The 23,171-nt window shown below is 38.7% G+C and overlaps 1 protein-coding gene across 4 annotated transcripts in view; it reads right to left on the minus strand.

Annotated features, from left to right (window-relative positions):
- The window catches only part of NTN4 (netrin 4), a 164,908-nt gene that overhangs the window by 88,006 nt on the left and 53,731 nt on the right, over positions 1–23,171 (minus strand). For all 4 annotated transcript variants that reach the window (XM_072655623.1, XM_072655621.1, XM_072655620.1 and 1 more), the window contains exon 3: positions 7,647–7,925. In XM_072655623.1, the coding sequence (XP_072511724.1) occupies positions 7,647–7,925 (279 nt within the window). The remainder of the gene's footprint in view (positions 1–7,646; positions 7,926–23,171) is intronic.

Below are 23,171 nucleotides of genomic sequence, written 5' to 3' on the forward strand. Positions count from 1 at the left end.
CCACAACATGGTATGGTTTTGAGTTCCACTTTAATCCAGAATACCCTCTTCTAGACATGTGTTGGTTTCTCAATGCCCCTCTTAATTAGTGCCCAGAATGGAACACAAGATTCTAGGTGTTGTTTGTCCTTTGTTCTTGAAGAGGACCATAACATCAGGAAGATGATGCCATTATTTGCAAGTGAATTGAATTGAAGTGAGGGAGAGTTGTGCAAAGTCACCAGCCTCACTCTCTCCTACAGAGCCATTTGGGTCCAGTGGCAAGACAAAGATCAGGATGACTGGAGATGGCCCCCATTCTAGATGTGGTCTGAGCAATGCAGAGGACAGAGGGACTATTTGATGGTCAGAATGTCATACTTTTATTAATGCAGACAAGCACTGCATTGGTTCTTTGGGCAGCCACATTAAATTAAATTTGCAGTCACTAAACTTCACGAAGTTGTGGTTGTCTGTTTACAGTGAAATGCTGCTAAGCCATATGTTCCCCTTTCCCAGACTGTATCCTTTGTTTGCACATTATGTTTTTAAAATCCTTATTTCTAAAATGCTGCCTCTTACTAGCAAATGGCTCTTTTGAACAAGGAAGTGAATATACCCATTGCCAAATTCCAGTAATGAGTTCTATCATAACACATCTCAGTGCTGGTCATACAGCATTATCTACCTACTTTAATTAAAGTTTCAAGTTCCTTGTATTATGCATACTCATCACTTTGGCTTTACCCAAGGATGTGGCTATTTCTTCCCTCTTCAAAATTATTTCCTCCTCTGTTACTGGTCACCTTCTCCACTGTTAGTCCTCTATATAACCAAGAGAGGTTATATTGACATCCTCCAAAATGTTTGGTTTTACAGTTTTATTGGGGTATTCTCTCCTTTCCCCTTCACTTATAGTTTAAGGTCCTCCTGACGAGATGGCTAAGACTCAGGCTCAACTTATTTCTTCCTTACAGCTCTAAGATCTGCTCTGTTTCAGCTAAGAGTTATTTTGTGTTAGACATGTAGAATGTCAGTCAATCATCCTGGTATCCTAAGCCATAATCAAGAAAACCAAATCCTGTTCTTTGACACCTTCTGTATGGCCAGCTGTTATTCTGTATACTCCTCTTTCTCTTCAAAAGTCACTATTTTTCCTTGGAAGTAGAGATGAAAACAGTACCTAAGCCCACAAAGTCCTTCAGCATTGTACTAACTGTATGGTCTTGAAGGAGTTTCCTAACCTCTCTCAACTCAGATTTCCCGATCTGTACATTGGTTCCATGTGGTAAAATGACTAGGTGAACTCTAAGTTCTTTTCCATCTCTAGTCCTATGATCTCTTTGAACTGTTATGATTGACCCAATGTTAATGGAAAAGGCTTATTAATTCCTGTCCCTCCACGGACCTGTTGTTAGTTGGCTAGTCTTGGAGCTAGACATCTTGGCTAGAACCTAGGAAGACTCTCTTAAGTTCTAAGTCCTGAGCCTTAACCAAGGATGGGGCCAGATTAGACAAGACATTGATTCCATGAACACACTGGGGAACATTCAGGATCTCTAGGGCTGTCTCCTTAAATTTAAAGATTGCTCTAAGTGACTTATCTGAGAAACAACACCCCTTTCAGGGATATGGAGAGTGTGGCCCCTCAGCTGCGTCAGAGACCTGACTGGTACTTTCTCCAAGAAAATCTGAGGTCAGATAAATGCTATTTGATCCAAACAATATTATATGTTTCATAAGTACACATGCGTAAGATTTACTTGATGGAAATTTAATAGGGTGAGCCACCCTGAAGTAATCAGTACCATATGATTGTTTTAAAATACACAGAGCTTCATTAGACAAACATCTTCGAGGGGTCTAGAAATTAATTTTTTTTCAGTGAAACAAACTTGCCAATCAAATGGTCACTGATTTGTTATTTCTAAACCTTATAAGATGAAATGGTTTTGGTAAAAAACATGTTTTCCTCTTTGTCCTTGAGACTATGCTTTTATTTAGATAAGTGTTTTCCTTCACTGAAGAAGCGGGAAGGGTGCCAGACTGTTTTATCTGTTACTTTGCCTATATTTTAATAATGTTTCTGTTTATGATTTAACCCAAGATAATCCAGTTGCTTCTCACCCAAGCAACAAATACCTTTTAATTTCACTAAAGTATTTACATTGATAAATATATCATTACCACGAGTCTAACTACCAAAAATAGACTGCTTTTGAATACTGCCAAGATTATTTCATACAACTACAAGGTTACTGTGCCCAATATAAGTGGTAGAAGATAGATTTTGTGAAATAATGGAGAGGGTGGATATTGAACAATGATAAGCAAAATGCAGTAAAAAGGGGAATGTGATCCTGCAGTATATAAATAGGAATTTGGCATGAAAAAACATGAGGTAATAGTTCATTATACTGTGCACTTGCTAGGTGCTTAGTAGAGAACAAGGTCCAGCTTTGGACTGTTTTTTTTTTAATTAAATTTATTTATTTTCAGTTTTCAACATTCATTTCCACAAGATTTTGAATTTCAAACTTTCTCCTCATCTCTTCCCTCTCCCCACCCCAGGACAGTGTGCATTCTGATTACCCTTTCCTTCAATCTGCCCTCCTCTCTTATCCCTTTCTCTTCTATTTTCCTGTAGGTCAAGATAGATTCCTATACCCCAATGCCTACATATATATATACATATATATACATATATTATATATACATATATATACATATATATATAATTTCCCATATTTTAAGAAGGATAGAAAGACTTGGAAATAGTTTAAAGGAGGGTTACTACACAGTGGTCACATATTTTCCATTTCTAATAAGAACTCAACAAGGGAATATAGACCCAATTTATAGCATTCTCTTCTCCTAAATGTTTATTAGTTGTGGTATAATTTTCATTAGAAAAAAACTGCAGTTGAGATCATAAAGCAAAAGAGTTTCTGTTTCTGCAAATCTGGCAAGAAATAAATGAAATACTATACCAGGATGGCACCTGAGTTGTAAATTACAAATCAGATCTCCAATTCTATCCAAGTTGATTAACACTGTGTCTACTATATATAAGGTACTGTTCTTGGACCTGGGGATGAAATAGTCCCTTCACTCAAGTTTATATTGTACCAAGGGAAATGCGTCCTGTATACATATAATGTAAGGCAGGAAGGGAGTGATGAGCTCAAAGAAGAGATCCAGACAAAGTGCTCTATTAATATTTGATGAGAGAACACTTGTAGGGGGAGAAATAGAGAAGGCTGTCTAAAGAAGTGGTACCTGAGCTGAATCTTGAGGGGGTGGAACTGAGGAGAGAAAGCCTTGTATACATGGGAAATGAACGGCCTGTGCAAAACACAGAGATGGGGAATACATTTTTGAAATCCAGAAATAGCTAGTCGTTCAGTGTGGCTAGCCTGTAGAGCGCATGAGGAGGAGTACTGGAAATAAGTCTGGAGAAGAAGGAACCGGAGTATGAAAGGTCTTTCCTATTTGGCTAAGGTGTTTATATTATGCCCTACAGGCAACAGGGAATGAGTGACTCTAAAAGTTTGTTTACATTTGCTTTGCTTTTTAGCAGAAGAAAGGCAAAGTCAGATTTGTACCCGAGGTTGCTTTGGCAGCTGTTGCAAAGATGTGTTGGAGAGAGGTAGAAGACAGAGAAGACTAGTCAGGAAACTTATAATATGCAGGTTGGTGGTTATTAGGGACTAAACTAAGGTATTAGTAGCTCTTTCCTTGTACTTATTCAAATTTTATAAGGTTTTTTTTGAAGATTAGAACTGGAGAAAGAGAGAGAGAGAAAAAGAGAGTGAGAGAACTAGCCTTTGGTTTTACACCTACCTGCAAGATGCATCCTCCAGTTTAGAGGAAAATTTATTTTTAAGAGATGCAAGAAAATAAGATATTTCCGTTGTCTCTTCCCAGTTGTGCAAGAATTGGAAATTTGGGGTCTTGGCTATAATTTGCCCTAATGCCAACATATACAGTTGCTTGTTAAAGGGTTATTCCAGTACTGACTTCCATTTTACCTTGAAAGATACCTCACCATAATTGATCTTCAAATGCTAATGCCTTTACTGGTTTGGCTTTCAGGTCATTTATTTCTTAGCTTCTTGATTATGCAATTAAAGGCCTATAAACCAACAGTTAAATATACTAAGGTGACTCTTTGAAAAGAACTCTGCTGAGAAATCACATGTAATGTGGAAAATTACAATTCAATTTCTGTAACTCTATTTTCTAGACCTTAAATGAAGAGTAATTTCAGTTAATTTGTATCATGACAAAAGCACACTCTAGACTCCAGAAAACGTAGTAGATCACTAAGGAAGTATGGCAATAAAACACTAAACAGAAGGCCATTAACTTATTTTATTAGCCTTTGCTTGTACTGGGTGGGAAAAATGGAACTGACCAATATAACATTAAAATCTTTTTCAGTTCATATAAACATGACATTATTTAGGTAAAAATAGCAGAGAAGTTCTGTTTTAGTCAGTGGGCTAGCTGGGGCCGACTATTGTTCTCATTTTGCATAAGAGATTTTGATACCAGTCATCGCACAGCTTGGCAGCTGCAGTAACATTTTCATTCAGTATCATGACCTGGCATCCTAATTCTTAGCTTACTCTTGGACTTCTATTACATTGGTAAAAATATTAATTTTTTTATTATTAACATAGTCACAATAAGCCCACTCCATCCTTAACTGGTGTAGTAGCTAAGCACTTTTAAACACTTCTCTGTGGTTATTCTAAAGCCTTCTGCCACTGGCCAGTGGTTGGTACTTTAATGAAACGTTCCATATTCCTTCTTATTAACATCCATTATCTAACAGCTGGTAAACTTTGTAGTTGTTGGAAAAGAGAAAGAAACTATAATCAATTCACCATAGCTGCAGTAAGATAAATTCAAGATCTCAGACCTCACACAATTTCTGTGACCAGAATGGACTGAACGCACAGTATAAAATTTTCTTGTCACAAACCAGCTAGTCTCATAAGCACGTCAGCCAGTCACCAACCATTTATTAAGTGCTTACTATGTACAGGACATGTCACGCATAATTTTTGATTTGAGTGGTCTTAGGAGGGAGGGAGTCAGGAAACAGATATCATACAGTTAAAAGGTGTGGTATACAGGAGTTAGCAGAGCAAACCCGGGGAAACTGCAGGGACTCAGAGAGAAAATATGGCTCAAGAGACTTGTCCTCAAGGTCTCTGAATGGCTTCTACTGGTCTTCAGGTTTCTCTTAATTACAATTTATTTTCTGTTTCCTTTCATCTATTAAATTGGTGTCTTCATCACTCATCTTAAGTATTTTCACAGAGATGGGAAAGGTCCTGAGAAACGTTAGCTAGTTTGGGAACCAAACTACATATTATCTTAACACCCTCATGTTTCCATGATCAACTACTACAGCCCCTAGTTCAGAAAAAAGTTGTGACAAATCAAGCAAATGACTTAATTCTAAAATATGGTCCCCATTACAGGCAAATTTGCTTATTTTTTTAAATAAAAAAGACCATTTATCCCAAGCTGGACTTTAGAGCAGTAATGTTTCTTAAAAGTCCACCTTTCTATTCTACAGGCAGTTTATAAATCCAGTTAATTTGTTGCAGTAATTTATCCATGTACCCATAATAGGGTCCACAATTACACAAAAGTGGGTATACTTTGGTAATTTACATTTTGAAAATAAGTGTCTTAACTATGCCTTTTCATTGCTGGTTGCACCCATATTAAAGCAATTTAATATAATGTTTTCAGTATGCAATTTTGCTCAGTTAGGCCATCACCAGAATAAAAACTGTTTACACAAAACAAGATGTAACCCCTCCCAAATTTAATGCCATATCTTTAAAATTCAGAAAAAAGCACTATGAGCTCTTGAAACAGAGATAAAAAGCAGCAATTCTGCCATCCCAAACCCAGCCAGTATGGAAGCTGGCTCTGTGGAGAGGCCAAGTTTTGGCCTCTTGATCTGTCTGATCCTCCCTGTTCTATCTGACTCAGGCTTCCTTGTCATTTTCTTTCATAGCTCTTAGTTTTGCCTTCTGGGTCTAAGCAGAATGAGTCTCCCCCCCGCTCCCCTTTCCCAAGTCAGGCCCTCAAACCTTTATAACTGTATGTTTTCCTGATGAAACATCTCAGTTCCTCAGATATGACCTCCAGGTTGGCACCTAACATTTCAAATATGGTCTGACCCAGGCAGGGAACAGCAGGATGGCTGCCTCCCTTGTTTGAGATTCCCTACTACATGCCAGGGAATCACCACTGATTGATTTACCTTACCTTACCTAAGGGCTCAGAGACCACTTGTTTAACAACTCAGAATTTATTGGAGAGAGAGAATCAAAGCCATTGATCTGTACTTGGCAGAATCCACATTTCATTCCTTTTGGAAAAATTTCTCAATGTCTACTCCTGTTCAGTTCTGTGACCTCTTCCTTTCTTCCTGTTTCTCAAAAACCAAGGAACCATTTTAGTTCTTGATACAGAATTCTGCTATCTGGATCTGGAGAATTAAACTGATTTAAACCATCTCAGCATTTTCCTCAGAGCCTTTTTAATGTCTGCAGACTAATGCTTTAATAGGAAAAACATAAATGATAAAGCAGCGAAGTAGATAGACTCTCTTATTCTACCACTCATACCAAGAAAGGCACATGCCAGGTGGATGCTCACTGCACATGACAGGCACTTAATTAATGTTTCCTTGAGTTGACTTGTCCAGCCTCCTTGTTCTTATTCTGAACATAATTCAAGAACAGTAGCACGTGTAATGAAAAGTACATTAGATCTAGAATCTACCATTTACTAGCTGTGTAGCTTTGGGCAAATTACTTTATCTTCCAAAGCTACAGTTTTCTTCAGCAAAATGCAGGGAACACTGCTTACTTTATCTATCTCACCAGCTGTTGGGAGGACCAAATGTACTGTAGAAGTCATTGTCACAGACTCAGAGCTGGAAGGGATCTGAGGCCATTTAAAATAATCCTTTGGTTTTACAGATGAGGGACTGAGGCCCAGAGAGCTTGGTGACTTCCCCAGTTTCACACAAATACTAAGGAGATAAACTGGATTTGAACTCAGCCCCTTGACTCTAAACTCAATAAGGTTTTCACTATACCAAGCTGCTTCCTGAACTTAAAAATGATTTTTTAGAGGAATTAGCATTATTCCTAAGCTTATTAGTTACGTTACTCTGCAGTGGCAGCACACTGTGTTGAAAATTTAGTTGAAGTTGCAGGTCTCGTTAATGACTTTTAAGATCTACCTACCAAAGGCATTCCCTCCTTTTCAACAGAGACGGAGATTTTTACCTGCCAATTAGCTTGTGTTCTTCTTTTCAAGCAAGTCCTTAGTTATCTTTTTCTTTTTTGTCTGTGGTTCACCATTCCTACATTTGACATTTTGAGACTCCACTTTGATAGGTATTCCAAAAAGAAGAGTCTGATTGTGAGGCTTAACTCTCCTAAATGTTGAACTGAAGGCATTTTTCTTTTATTTGAAAACTCCTATTAGTGAAGTGAAGGTTGGGGGGAAGGGGAAATCAACTGAGGAGTCAGAGAAGAAATGAGAACCCCCAACAGAGCAACAAGGCAATAAGAAATGGGTGAGCCCGATGTGCAAGGTCACCTGTGAGGCCCCAGCATACCTACCACTTGGAATGCTCCAGCTACCTTGACGGGTCGGAAGCCCTCTACTGGGCCACAGCGATCAGCATGCCCATTGCAGAAACAGCTGCCCTTGACGATGAAATCATAAATGGCGTAGTGTGTGAAATGCTGGGGCTTCGCGTTTAGGTCATTGCCCTGGCAGGGACAAGGCTGGCGCTTCAGCAGCTGCACACGGAGGTTGGTGATCTTTAACTGTTCCTGGGCTTTGGCACTGTATGGATCCTCAGCAGAATGTGGTGGGGACAGAGCTCTGTAGATGACCTGTCAAGAGAAAGGCACAGCAGATGAGCAAAGAAAGGGGATGAAAAAAGCACGAGGAAGGAAGACTTTTGAATGGGTAAGCCTCGTGTATGCATGAAACCTCATTAAAAGCACCACCTTGATGGCTAGCCTAGTTCTGGTTTAATTTCTAGGGTAACCTGGACATCTGTAAAAGGCATATGCAGGTACTGAAAACGACATCTGTGGAAAGAATAACCACACAGAGCTTGGAAGGAACATATTTGTAATAAGATCACAAGATTTAGAGCTAGTAGGGACTTTGGGGTGCATCACTCTAGTCCAACACACTTGTTTTACAGATAAGGACACTGAAGCTTTTTTGTCTCCCACATTAGAATGTTAACTCTTTGCCAATAAGGATTATTTCATTCATTACATTTGTGTCCCCAGTGTCTAGAAGGGTCAGGAATCTAGTATGTTAATAATAAATTAATTAATGCTTAATTAATACTCATGCTTGTCTGAAGACCAGAAAAGGTAACTGATCTGTCCCAAATCACTGGATAGTAAGTATCAGAGCTGGAGCCTGAACTCCAGTTTACCTTCTCCAAATACCGGCAGTGCTCTTTCCACTATTGTCTGATCACAGGGCAAGCATGAAGGACAACAGGTAGGCAAGTGGGGCAACACACTGGTACAACTTTCTCCTAAGAAGAAAGCACAGAGGTATCCAGCACACTGGATGCCCCCTCTCGCCTTCCCCATCACTCCGGCATAAACTTGTGGTAGGACATGGACAAAGAGTCACTCAGAATGAGCTGGGATAGATCAGTGACCTGTATTTCTTAAAGGGAACACCAGAATAGTGGGATTGTCAATTCCATTTAAGTATTTGAGAGTTCTCCCTGTCATGAATCTAATTGTGGATTTGCCTGTTTATTCTAATCCTACATACAGAGTCCATAGAAAGATATTTCCTTTGAAACTTTAACCAGCCTTTCCAGTAAAAGTACCTTTTAATTTCACTATTCACTCATTCATTAAAAGGCATTAATTGACAGACAGACAATAGTCTTCTTACTTATTTGGCAGACTTCCTTTTTCTTCTCCAATAAAGAAAGATACATTTGGGGAATTCTTTTCAAAGTCATATAAGCACAGCAAGAACTGTCAAAAGTTGATAGGGCAGATACTCCAATGGCTCATCCCCACAGGAGTACCAACCTAGCTAGCCCAAAAGCTTGAATTGGTAGAATAAAAATTTTAAAGACTTTCCTTCAATAATGAATCTTTCAAACCCCAAGAAAAGATTATTTGATAAATACAACCAAGTAGCTAACTCTGTTAAATAAGTCTCTGATTATTATCAACTGAAGCATAACATTGGGAGATGTATGCTTGCCAATAAAGGTATTTATCACTATCATGGGAGATGTCTGAGGAAAGGGAATCTCAATAAGTGGTGAGGTCCTCCACATGCTTCTATTTTCAGATGACATTATGTTTGCTATCAAGATTCATAATTTTATAGGGCCTCCTCAATGAGATTCAAGATTTCTCAAAAGTAATCAATTTAATAATCTATAAAGGAAAAATATGGAGAGAAAATGCCCATTATTATGGATTATGCCAGGCATTTGGATGATCACTGAATATTTAATTTATACCTGAGATAAGTACCTCAGAGGGATAATGGGTTGGGCTAAGGACATGTCCTAGGGTCATCCCTTGCCAAACTCAAATCATGGATGACTCTGACCTGTCACATGCTATTCAACTGAGCTGCAAAAAATCATGTAACCATACTGACTAGGTCAACCACAAATTTATGTTACATATATCTTGACTGGGTCTTCCCTTTAGCAAGGCAATCATTTTATACCTGAATCAATTTACTAGCCCACATACCATATACTCATCCCAGCAACTTTTTCAAACCTCATCCTCTTCCAATTTCCCAAGCTCCATTCCTGGCTCTCCCCCTTCCCATCTCCTGCCCAATATTTCACTTTTAATCTGAAGCTCTGCTTGGTCTGAACTCCCAATACCTTCCATCTAATTAGCCTCTTCTCCCCTTTGATTGGAGGATGGAACTTTAAACTCCACTCCCAAATTTCCTTTATATAAAATTAGGATCTCAACTTTCCAGCTAACTGTTCACTTTTCATCAGCAGGTTGGTTTGGTTTGAACTCTACAGAACAAGATGCCCCTAGGCCTAGGTACCTCCTGGTGTCCCCTCTTCCCCTCTGCCTCTTCCATCTTCCTTAGACTATAAATTCTTTAAGTGCAGGGACTGTCTTTTTCTTATTTGTATCCCCAGTTCTTTAACACATTCTCTGGCACATAGTAGGCACTTAATAAATGTTTACTGAATTGAATATTTCACTGAAAAAATTGAAGACATTCACTGAGAACTTCTCAAACTCACAGCACTCAGCTGTCTCCCTCCACTATCTCCTCCTTCTATCCTGCCTCACAAGAAGAGGTGACCCATTTCTTTGCCAAGACAAACCCTTCTACCTGTTTTTTGACCCCCATCCCATTCTTTCTTCTCCAGCAGACTGTCCCCACTATCACCCTCATTCTCTCATTAATCTTAAATCTCTCCTTATATACTGGCTACTTCCCTGCTGCCTATAAACACACCCATCCTTAAAACACTCTCACCCAATATGATTATCCCTGATCAATATAATCAAATATCTCTGTTTTCTTTTGTGGTTAAACTCTATTCAACTGGAACTGTTCTTTCCAAAGTTGTTTCTAATCTTTTAATTGCCTCTAATGAACTTTCCTCAATCCTTAGCCTTCTGGCACTGTCTGCAGCCTGTGATATTGCTGATCACATCTTCTTCTCCTGGATGGATCTTCACTTCTCTTTCCTTTCTGATGCTGCTTTCTCCTGATTCTCCTCCTGACTGTTCCTTCTCAGTCTCCTTTGTTGGATATACATCTGAGGTCATGTTCACTAAACATGGGTGCTGTCCAAGGCTCTATCCCTCTCTGTTATCTCAGTGATTTCATCAGCTCACATAGGTTCAGGTATTATCACCACGCTAATGACTCCTATGTTTACATATCTAGTCAGGGGTGGGGAACCTGCAGCCTCGAGGTCACATGTGACCCTCTAGGTCTGCAAGTGTGGCTTTGACTGAGTCCAAGCTTCAAAGTATTCATTCAAAGGGCCGCACTTGAGGACCTAGAGGACCACATGTGGCCTCGAGGCTGAAAGTTACCCACTCCTGAGTTCTAGCCCTAGTTTTGAATCATTGATCCCTCTGGGACATCTTAAATTGTATGTCTTGTAAACATGCTAAACTCAAAATAGTACTCAAACCTTCCCCCCTTCCATGTTGTAGTCACCCTCCCAGTCACTCAGGCTTGCAACCTTAGTGCCATCCTTAATTCCCTACTCTTTCTAAGCCCAAGTGTCTAATCTATCACAAAATCTTCTCATTTCTACCTTCCCAAGACCTCTTGTATTGAATCTCATTAGTTCAACTCACACAGCCACCACCCTGATGAAGTCCTTATTGCCTCATTCCTGGATTATTCATTAGCATTCTGGCTGGTTTCAAGTCTCTCTCCACTCCAATATTTTTTTCCCTCAGCTGCCAAAGTGATTTTCTGACCATGTTGTACTGAGAAAAAGGTAGCTCTTAAGATTGTTAACAATACAGATTGGAATTTGTGATTTATGAAATTATACATTTCATAATATTTTGAATATACTGCTTGAAAATGAGTCACAAATAAAAGTGTGACTCTAAAAAAATGACCAATTTTTAAATAAACACTCCAGAACTTACACAGCTAAGTGAGTCCTGTTGCTTTCAAGGTGGCTAATTAGACACTCATTCCAACAATGTTGTCACAGATAAGAAATAACTTTAGGATTGTTCCTATAAAACTGCCTGAAAAAAACAAACACAACTGTCAGGTATATTCTTGTAAAAATCCTTGATATCATCATACCTTGGACTTCTGAGGGTAGATTTTATCTATTTATTTGAAACAGATAAAAGTCATTATAATCTGCATCTGATAATAAGATGGATGACCAAATGACATACCATTTTAGCTAAAAACAGTATAACTAAAAGATGATCACAAGAGTCTTCAAAATTGACTTGGAAGTCAATGCCAAGACAGGAGCTCTAAATGTGTTTTGAGCAATGGTGTGTCATCAAAATTAGTCTATAGACTATAAAGAAAATAATTTTTAAGAAAACTTTCCTTCAAGCACCAAGCTGAGAAACAATTTTTACAGCAAGTGCGTCTGACAGAGGCCTTATTTCTCAAATACATAGAGAACTGAGTCAAATTTATAAGAATATAAGCCATTCTTCAATTAATAAATGGTCAATCTATTATGAAAGGAAATAAATGGTCAAAAGATATGAAAAGGATATGAATAGTTTTCAGATGAAGAAATCAAATTTATTTATAGTCATATGAAAAAATGCTCTGAATCATTACTGATTAGAGAAATGCAAATTAAAGTAATAACTCACATTTATAAGATTGGCTAATATGACAGAAAAGGAAAATAATAAATGTCAGAGAGAATGTGGGAAAATTTCGACACTAATGCACTATTGGTAGAATTGTGAACTGATCCAATCATTGTGGAGAGCAATTTAGAACTATGCCCAAAGGGCAATCAAACTGTGCATACCCTTTGATCCAACAATACCACTACTAGGTCTATATTCCAAAGAGATCATAAAAAGGGAAAAAGACCCACATGTGCAAAAATATTTATAGCAACTCTTTTTATGGTGGTCAAGAATTGGAAATTGAGGGGATGCCCATCAATTGGGAAATGGTTGAACAAGCTGGGGTACATGAATGTAATGGGATACTATTGTGCCATAAGAAATGCTTAGAAGCAGGTAGATTTCAGAAAAACCTGGAAAGATTTGTATGAACTGATGCACAGTGAAGTGAGCAGAACCAGAAGAACACTGTACACAGTAATAGAAATATGACTGACAGCTCTTCTCAACAATACAATGATCCAAAAGACTCATGATGGAAAATTCTATCTAGATACAGAACTGATGGAATATGAACGAAGACTGAAGCATAATAATTTCACTTTGTGTGTGTGTGTGTGTGTGTGTGTGTGTGTGTGTGTGTCTGGTTTTTTTCCTTTTGTTCTGGTTCTCCTTTCACAATATGACTAATATGGAAATATGTTTTACATGATTGCACACATATATAACCTACATCAAATTACTTATCATCTTAAGGAGGGGGAGGCATAGGAGGAAAGGAGAAAATTTGAAAATAAATATTTTATTTATAAAATGAATGTTAAAAATTGTCTTTATATGTAATTGGGAAAAAAAATTCTATTTTTTTAAAAAGGGAAAAAAAAAATTTCCCTTCCATCCTATACTGGACTTATGAACTCTAGTATGATTAGCAAAACAAAAACATAATCTCATTAAATCTTCTTTCTATCCTTATAATCTCTCTTGCGTATAACTCCACTCTGCTCATCTGCCATTGTGGTTCAGGGTCTCATCACCTCTTTCTAATACTCCTTGGACTTCATGCTAAATTCCTTACTTCGTTCAGGAAGCAAATCATTCAGTCCCTTGTCCAAGAAGCCTTTCCCAAATCATCCCACCCCCTCCAAACTGCTTTGTATTTATTTATTTTGAATTCCCTGGCAGAATATAAGCTCCCTGAGAACAGGGACTATTTTATTTTTGTCTTTGTAGATTCAGTGCCTAGCACAGTAGGTACTTGATAAATATGTTGATTGATTATATTGTAGTTAAAATCAGCAAAATTTCATGCTTTGCTTGGTTTTCCTCCACTGCAATGTTGTCTCTTAAAACTTTCACAGGAACACAGAATCTTGGAGTTGGAAGAGAACTCAATGCACATAAATTAGTTCAACCCTCATGTAAAAAGAATCCCTCTACAGTTTGCCCAATGAGTGGTCACATAGCCTTCATATGAAGGTCTCCAATGAGGGGGGACTCACTCTGTATCATAGTGTAGCCCATTCTCTACTTTTTGGAGGGCTGTTAGGAAGTTTTTTTTTTTTTTTTGACATCAGACCAAAATTTGCCTCTCTGTAACCTTTTATTCATCGTTTTTATGGTGGTTCTACCCTAGGTCTCATTTCTTACTCCTTTTCTTTGGCCCTCTGAGTCAAGACTTACAATGAACTTTGGGGAGAACATGGAGAAGAGTCACACAAGACAGACAGGTATGACTTGATTTGATTGACAGATGATTTTCCTCCCTGAAAAGGACTGACAAATAGAGCCATTTGGGTTTTTGCATAGCTAAATCTTAAGGCTCTGTCACTAAAAAACAACAACAAAAAACCCCCAAATATCTCTCTCTCTCTCCACACACACACACACACACACACACACACACACACACACACATGCACATATGTACACATTCACATGCACACACACATCCTACCAAGAGCCCCTTTTAGTTCTTTCTCAACCTTTGGAAAGAAAATCGTTTATATATCCTTGATTTCAAAGCAGGTCACCGAACAGTATTTCTGATATAATGTGACATATGTTTAACATTTACAACCTGAGGCCAAACTCATCAGGGCTATAAAGAGCAGAACTTGTGTAAATAAGTCACTCTTCAAACAATGAATTATGTTGCTACTTGTCCTTTAACCACAGCCAGTGGTACGGCCCATCACTCTGACCCTCTTTATTAATAAGGGGGATGGACTGAGAATTCCATGCTCACTCCTGTGCTTATATACTACCCTACAACACAGGTCATGCCAGGGAAATGTCAGGCTCTCTATTGTTCCCAGAAGATCCACACCCTCTGTCTCCAACTCTGCCCATTTTATGGATAACAGGAATAGTCTATCATCTTCTGTGTGATATATGTAGATTTATGCAACTGGACTCTCATGGCCCGTGGTGAGTCCATGTATTGAGAGACTCGATCCTCTTCCCCTTGACTTCTAAATTTTAAAAGACTCCAGTCACAGGAGTACGGCATAATGGAGTCAGTCACACACAGGTATGAGTTAAATTGTTCTTTACTCATAACCATAGAAGCAAATGGAATTAAAAACCAAATATATTTAAAACAACTACTGTAGCTTCTGGACATCTATGCTCCTTCCATAACCAGGTAACCCCAAATCAATCTATAGGGATGCCCCTGAACCCAAGACTTTAAAAAGATATAGTTCACACACTTAGTTTCGAATCTTCCCCTCAGCTGCTTCAACAGGGAGAGAGAAAGCATCTTCTGCTATTTCAGTCATGGCCAAGTCTTCCAGGGAGCCACTGTCCCCTCAGTTGGGGAAGTAAGGGACATGAGTAACCAAGGGGTCCCTGACTCATCCTTAAAGATAGCCCCTCCCATCCAGATCCAAAGCTGACTCCTCCCCTCCAGGCACACCCATCTTCCCATATGCTCCTTTCTGTCTAAGTTCTTCTGCTACCAGATTCACCTTTTTCACCCTGCATGAGGTTGCTCAGGGCATTCAGTCTTATTGTCAGAGGAGAAGAGGTATAGAGCAAAGAGCAGACCATCTCTTTATTCTTAAAAAGCTCCAGGCCTAGCTCCACTCTTTATTCTTTGATTCTTTCCATCATCCCTTAATAGTCAAAGCTTTGTGACCTCCCATTTTGCAAGACCTGCTACACTTAAAATCAACCATAGTCATTACTGAGACAGCAGGACAAAGACTAACCAAAGGTAACCAAATAATATGCCTTTGCAAACTTTCCTGGCCAATGCTCTCCTTCATGCTGTCCCTCCTTTTCTTGAGCACTGGTGACTCTCTGCTACTGTCTTCATGTTTACTTTGGTTCTTTCCTGGAATTGGCCCTTCATATGCTAAGGTCAAAGGAAGATCTATCAGTGTTAGAAGGAACTTAAGAATTTTTTAAAAATTTCCTGAACACAGATTGTAAAACCTGAATGGCAGCTCTGTGTTTGCTGTGTATGACACTGCCGTTGGCATGCATATATCAGCAGGGATGAGACATCATGGCCCCTGAAGCTGTATTCTGGAAAGGAGACAGCAAACTTCTACAGGCACAAAAGTGAACAGGAATTTAAACCTTCAAATCTTTTCTTCAGAAAGGAGACACATCTATCTGATACCCTGGGAAATGGATCTACTCTATACCAGGAAACAAAGAGTGCGCCAATCCTGATGCTCCAAGCTTCTGGCAGACTGCCCTCTGGTTCCCACCCAGTTTCTTCTCAAAATTCCCCTGTAGATGCCAATATGGCATTCACTAAACAAGAGGCCTAGAAAAGGTACAGGGGCCTCCCTGTAATCCTAGCCTTTTTGCCCCTGCTGCAGGCAGAACCAAGGCACATCTGTGGATATCATTCTTCCTCTGTATGCACATCTGCAAGTCTAGGACTTGGATGAGGCCCAGCACAGAGTCTACAGGGCAAACGTGATTTGACCAACGCTCACTTAGTGACACCACTACAAAGTGCTGGCCCTAGACTATGAATCTTTGCCTGTCTTGACGTTTGGGATATGCCCAATCCTTCAAGTCTCCTGATTATTCTGACCTTTGACACCTTCAGATATCTTTAGTCTGATATCTTCAGATCTGCCCCAGTACTTGGACTCCAAGTAACATTCCTGCTTGATTAAGATTCCTGCTTTACTTCTCTCCACACATGACACAAGAAAACCTTTTACAACTTCACAGCAGCTTAGATGTTGAGATGTCAACTGAAAACCCTAGTTGAGATTGTCATATTGATGATTAGTGACAATTTTGCCTTACATCTTATAATATTCCTACTATGAATGAGATGAAATTTTTACTAGGGTGTAAGTTGGGAGTGAACACAATGTGAAGGGAGTAGGATATACCGGTCATTAGTGGCAGGAAAGTCAAGAAACTAAATATCAGCTGAGCTTATGTCCTACATATAGAACCTCCTTGGAATTATAACCCCTGTCCATAATACAGCCAAATACTAAAGAAGACTTTGTCCTGGTCCAAAAAAATTTTTTAACTGTCATCTTGATAAATATTTCAACTGTTCCAATCTATGGTCCTATGATTCTTTTGAACTGTAGCCCACAATATTCCTTTAATAAATCAAAATCAAGAATGAAGTATCAATTGGGAAGGAAAGGACAAGATGTCCTGACTAGAATTGAAAGTCCTGAGCCTATGACTGCGTGTGTGTGTGTGCGTGTGTATGTGTGTGTGTGTGTGTGTGTGTGTGTGTGTGTGTATGTATGTCTTCAGTAACACATTTCTAAAGGTTGTTGTGGTTTCCTTTTCTTTAGCAGCATGCAAAGTCTTTTGCATTCTGGGAAAAAAGGATCAGGCAGGTGTAAGCATGAACCCAAACATATCCCTGTATCAAGGCCCCCACATAACCCCAAGGGTTTCTTATTTATCCAAAAATGAAAGTTAAGAATTCAAACCATAAGTGCAATTTAGAGGTTTTATAAATTCAGGGTATTTTAAGATGTGAAATGAAAATAATAAAATGACATTTGAAGAAGAAAGCTTTTTTTTTTTATAATAAAGGTGACAGAATTTGCATATGGTGAGTTTCTAAATAAACTAGGAGCTTAGTTGTATTCAGAATATTAAACATAACTCAACAAACATTAATTGAACACTTACTGTATACAAAGATCCTAAGCTATTGGGGCAAGAATTCACTATCTGACAAAAACTGCTAGGAAAACTGGAAAGCAGTCCAGCAAAAATTAGTCATACACCAATATCTCACATCACATACCAAGATAAGCTCAAAATGGGTACATAATTTATATATAAAACAAATTAGTGAAACACAGAAGAAATTACCTGTCATCTATAGATATGGGAAAAGTTCATAACCAAATATGAGATAGAGAGGTTCATGGGAAGTAAAGTGGATAACTTTGGTTACATAAAGCTGAAAAGTTTTCACATAAAACCAATGCAGCTAAAATGAGAAGAAGAGCAGGAAAGTGGGAAAAATACCTTTGCACTAAGTTTCTCTGATAAAGGTTTTATTTCTCAAATATATAGGGAACTAAGCTAAATTTATAAGAATAAATGTCATTCCCCAGTTGATACAAACAGGTAATTTTCTGAGGAAGTAGTTAAAGCTAAAAATAGCCATATGAAACAATGCTTCAAATCATTAATAGAGAAATAAAAATAAAAAAAACTCTTGAGATACCACTTCATACTCCTATTAGCTTAGATGACAGAAAAAGAAAATGACGAATCCTGGAGGGGATGTGGGAATATAAGTACACTAATGCACTGTCAGTAGAGCTACGAATGAGTCTAACCATTCTAGGAAGCAATTTGGAACTATGCTCCCAAAGTAATTTAACTATATATATCCAGCAATACCACTACTAAGTCTATATTCCAAAGAAATCAAAGAAAAAGGAAAAGTCCTGTATTTGCAAAAACATTTATAGTAGTTCTTTTTGTGGTGGCAAGGAATTGGAAATTGAGGGGATACCCATCAACTGTGGGATAGCTGAACAAGTTGTAGTATATGATTGTGATTTAATACAACTGTGCTGTAAGAAATGAAAAAGTAGGTGGTTTCACAAACATCTGGAGAGATCTATATGAACTGATACGTAGCGAAGTGAACAACACCAGAAAAACAATTTTCAAAATAACAGCAATGCTAGAAGAATAGTCACCTATGAAAGAGTTAGTAACGCTGACCCAACACAATGACTGAGCACAGCTCTAAAGGGTTCATGATGAAACACACTATTCACCTCCAGATAGAGAACACGGGTTCAGAGTACAGACTGCAGCATATTTTTTCCTCTTTCTTTTTCTTTCTTTCTTTTTTTTTTTTTTATGTAGCTAATGCAGAAATCTGTTTCTCTTGACTTCATACTGGTAATGGGTTTTGTATTTTTGCCTTCTCGGTGGGTGGGGGAGAGGATAGAAGAGAATCTGGAACTGAAACTAAAACTGAATTTTAAAAAAATGATCTGAAGGTTCTGCACTCAGTGCTGGGGGAGATACTAAGTTTAGCTATGACATGGTTCCTCCCTTCATGGTGCTTATACTCTAGTACAGGGGCAGCTAGGTAGTGCAGTGGATAGAGCACCAGTGCAGGAGTCAGGAGGACCTGAGTTCAAATCTCACCTTGGACACTTGACACTCACTAGCTGTGTGACCTTGGGCAAGTCACTTAATCCCAATTGCCTCATCCTGGGTCATCTCCAGTCATCCTGATGAATATCTGGTCACTGGATTCAGATGGCTCTGGAGGAGAAGTGAGGCTGGTGACCTGCACAGCCCTCCCTCATTCAAAACAAAGTGAAGTGCAAGTCATGTCGTTATTTCTCTGAGGGTATGGTCTTCTTCAGCAACGAAGGATGAACACACACTCTAGTACAGGGATATGACAATCACAAATAACTATAATACAAAGAAATACATGAATCCCTGAGAAAGGTGTAACAAAGGGCTATGTGAAGCCCAGGGAAGAGGTTTCATGGGGAAGATGGCCTTTATAGGGCAGGTACACATTCAATAAATGAGGTGGGGAAGGAGGGTAGAATGAAAGAAGGCAAGGACAGAGAAAAATATGAGGAATGACAAGGAAGCAGGAAAGGATGGGGTGAGTGACTAAAACTTCCTGATATTAACATACCAGGGCTTAGCCAGTGCAAACACTTTGCCATCCGCCCTGCTTTCTTGCACGTATAGCACCCTCTTCATCTGTTGCTCAGGGATTGATAATGAAATCAATCAACATTAGCATTGCTCCTGTGAAGGGGACTGACCACCTACTTGCCTGACTAGCTTAGCTCAGTCCCTGTGATTCTGAGATGCAGGCTGTCTAGACTGAAGTTTCCTTCCCTGGCTACCACTCCCTTATTTCTCACACCCATCCTTGTCAATCCATCTTCTATTTCACTCTATCCTATCTTTTCAGCTTGAACTCTGGAATTCCTATTCTACTGTTAAAAAATGCTTTTCAAATCAGACCTTTTGAAGTTCCTTTATGTTTAGTTCGTAATTTTCATGAGCATCCTTCCTCATAGAATATAAAATCATTGAGCACCGAGACAACTTCATTTTTTATTAGTATATTCTGTATCCAGCGCAATGCCTTGTGGACATCAGGTGCTTACTAAATGTTTGTTGGATTGATTTTAATTGAATAGTCTACTTTGGATGGAATATGGACTAGTGAGAGCGAAAGGGACAAAATAAGGCTGGAAAGTTAAGGTGACTCCAGACTGTTGAGGTGCTTGAATGCCAAGCTAAGGAGCTTTAATTTTTCTTTGTAACCTATGGAAAGCCAATGAAGGCATCTCAGTAGAGAAATGTCATGATTTGATATATGTGTAAGGAAAATAACTCTAGTACCAATGTGAAGAATGAGAAATAAAAGAAATAATTCATTATATAAGCATTTATATTTAATGTCTCCTGAGTAATAATATATTTTTATCATTTCTATCTTGACATTTTATCTGCTAGAATGTAAGTACAGTACATTTTATACATATATATGTAAAACGTACAAATGTGTATATAAATAATCGCCAGAACAATTACGATGATCATAATAAAATCTACTTTCTGTTGCAATTTGTGGAACTATATGGATCATAGTTCTGATTAGATCACTTAGCACCTTTGACCATGCTTTATGTTTGCTTCCTAACAGTCATCCAGACCCATCCAAGCCATCTTGCCTCCATATGAACATCCACTCCATAGCTCTAAATCCTCCCCCACCCCCACCTTTTCTTCTCCTACCTCTTGATCTGGGCACAGTAATCTAATCAATAGCACCATTGCTTTTGGAAAGGGCAAATCAACTGGCAGCCTTATTCATCAACTCTCGCCCATCTCTGTGACTCGTCACACCAAAGCTCTCCTCTCTGGACACCACTTTCCTGAATGTGTTGCTCTGCGCCACTGAATGCAAGTCAGTGACTTTTTCTGCATCGCATCTCCAATGCTTATTAGCATGTTACTCAATATATTTTTGTTGCTGAGTTGTTTTTCAATTGCGTCTGACTCTCCATGATCCTATTTGGGATTTTCTTGTCAAAGATACTGGAATGTTTTGCCATTTCCTTCCCCAGCTCATTTTACAGATGAGGAAACTGGGGCAAGCAGGGTTAAGTGACTTGCCCAAGGTCACACAGCTACTAAGTGTCTGAGGTCACATTTGAACTCAGGTCTTCCTGATTCCAGGCCCAGGTTCTCAATCCACTGTGCCACCTAGCCAACTTGATATAAAGTAAGTACTTAATAAATGCTTTATCTTTCTTTCATATACCTATCTAACCATTCATTCAGAAAACATAAAATGTGTATAACAAATTTTAGTTATAAATGATAATCTATAAAATTTGGATAGTTAAGCTTTCCATCAATCTATGGTAAGAACTGATTTAGTAATTATTATACAATGAGAAGCAATATACCTGGAGTCAGGAAGACAGGCTCAAGTCCTCCTTCCCACACACAATAGCTGTATGACTCTTGCCATGCCCCTTAGCTTTCAGTGCCTCAGGTATCTAGAGCTTCCCCCTTCTACAACCCTACCTTTCCAAATGTACTTTTAGCTTTTCAGAAAAGGTACTACATAAACGCCAATGAATTTTTAATATATTCTATAAACAGAACAATCTATTTAAACTACCAGCAGAAGGGAATGTAAAGATTTCGAAAAGCAAAACAATTTTATAGCCTTATCTAACAAAAGGACAAATTGCTTTTACAATACAAACAAAAAGTATTTTATCTCTTCTGTAAAGGTTGGCTTAGAGCAGCACATTTATCAAGAATAATTTAGCACTCAGCTGAAAATGTTCAGCCCAATTGTAAAGCCATCATCTTTTTTATTCAGCTGCCCACCAGCAAACAGTATCTACTATATTCCCATGACTTATTAATAAACCTTGTGAATGGATTTGATCAGAGTTAACCTGAAGACACACCCTGAGTCCCAAACACAGCAGCCTGTGTGTTCTTTGATCTCCAGTTCTGAAAGGTGGAACACAGCTAACTCTGCTATCTCAAAAAGTATTGAAAACTCTAGTATCTTTTTAGCTACCTAAGAGTTCACACACTGGAGTTATTATGTGAGTCCAAACAAAAAGATGTCATGGTTTACACTTAACATTTAAAGGAACACCTGCAAAAAAAGGGAGGCTAAGGTGTCACTCAGCTTGAAGAGATTTTGCTCTAGTTGCAACAATGACTGGCACCATTCAATCCGCCCCCTCCCTTCCCCAGGTAACTATGGCCAAAACCCTTCAGGGCATGACCTGGCTTCTGTGTGGTCCACAGCACATGTGTAGGTACCCCGGCTGTTTGGTCTTGAGATTCATCAACCCTGTTTTCATGAGTGGGTGGCACACTGGCAACTGTCTCAAAATTCTGGCTTTTAAGGGGCTGCTGTGTGGGAGTCCTGGTCCCAAGGAAAGGGAAAGCTGGAATAGGAAAAGATAGTATAATCTGCATGTGGGTGTCTGCAGCAAAGGAGAACAGCTGGTTAGTTTAATTTTAGCAGTTTTGTCCTTGATGGTTCCACTTTAAGTTAAGCACCTACTTGTCTGGGAGAAGTGTGTCTGTATTTCAGAAAGCTCAGAAGGCCTTTTACTCCACCCCTGGAACATAAGGCACCTACTCCATGAGGTTATTTCACCTTTTAAAGAAATAAGGGAGTCTTATCTACTGTACTAGTCCTTTTCCAGATAGGACAATAGAACTGCCTGGAGCTGTCAGGAGAGTAACACAGAGGAATGCCACGCACTCAAGTAACTTGCTTGTACGATAATAACCTCACAGTTTATAAGTACTTGAAAACCTCTTTGCATGTTTTAAAGCATATTTACAGTTTTAAAGTGATGAGAAAGCCATTCTGAAAGTATCTTCAAGGGGGAAGGGAAATGACAGAGAAGCAGGAGCTGGAGCACTTTATTCTCTGTCAAAAGCTGGAGACCTATTAACTTTGTGACTTGTTTTAATGACAATTTTGCCCCTCAAAAGGTCTAGGAATATAATATATATTATATATATTATATTATCTATATAATCTATTTGAACAAACGTTTATTAAATGCCTGCCATGCACAACAGACTGCAAGAAACACTGGGGATACGATGACAAAAAGAAAAACAGTTCCTGATCTCAGGGGGCTTATATTCTACAGGGCAGGTGAAGTAGGCATACAGCAAGTAAACTGGTAAGTATATGAATGGCAATATGAGGAAAAGGGACAGAGCAGTAACAACTAGGGCATTATCAATGTAATTCCAGCAGACTCT

Source organism: Notamacropus eugenii, chromosome 3, assembly GCF_028372415.1.
Source record: "Notamacropus eugenii isolate mMacEug1 chromosome 3, mMacEug1.pri_v2, whole genome shotgun sequence".
NCBI lineage: Eukaryota > Metazoa > Chordata > Mammalia > Diprotodontia > Macropodidae > Notamacropus > Notamacropus eugenii.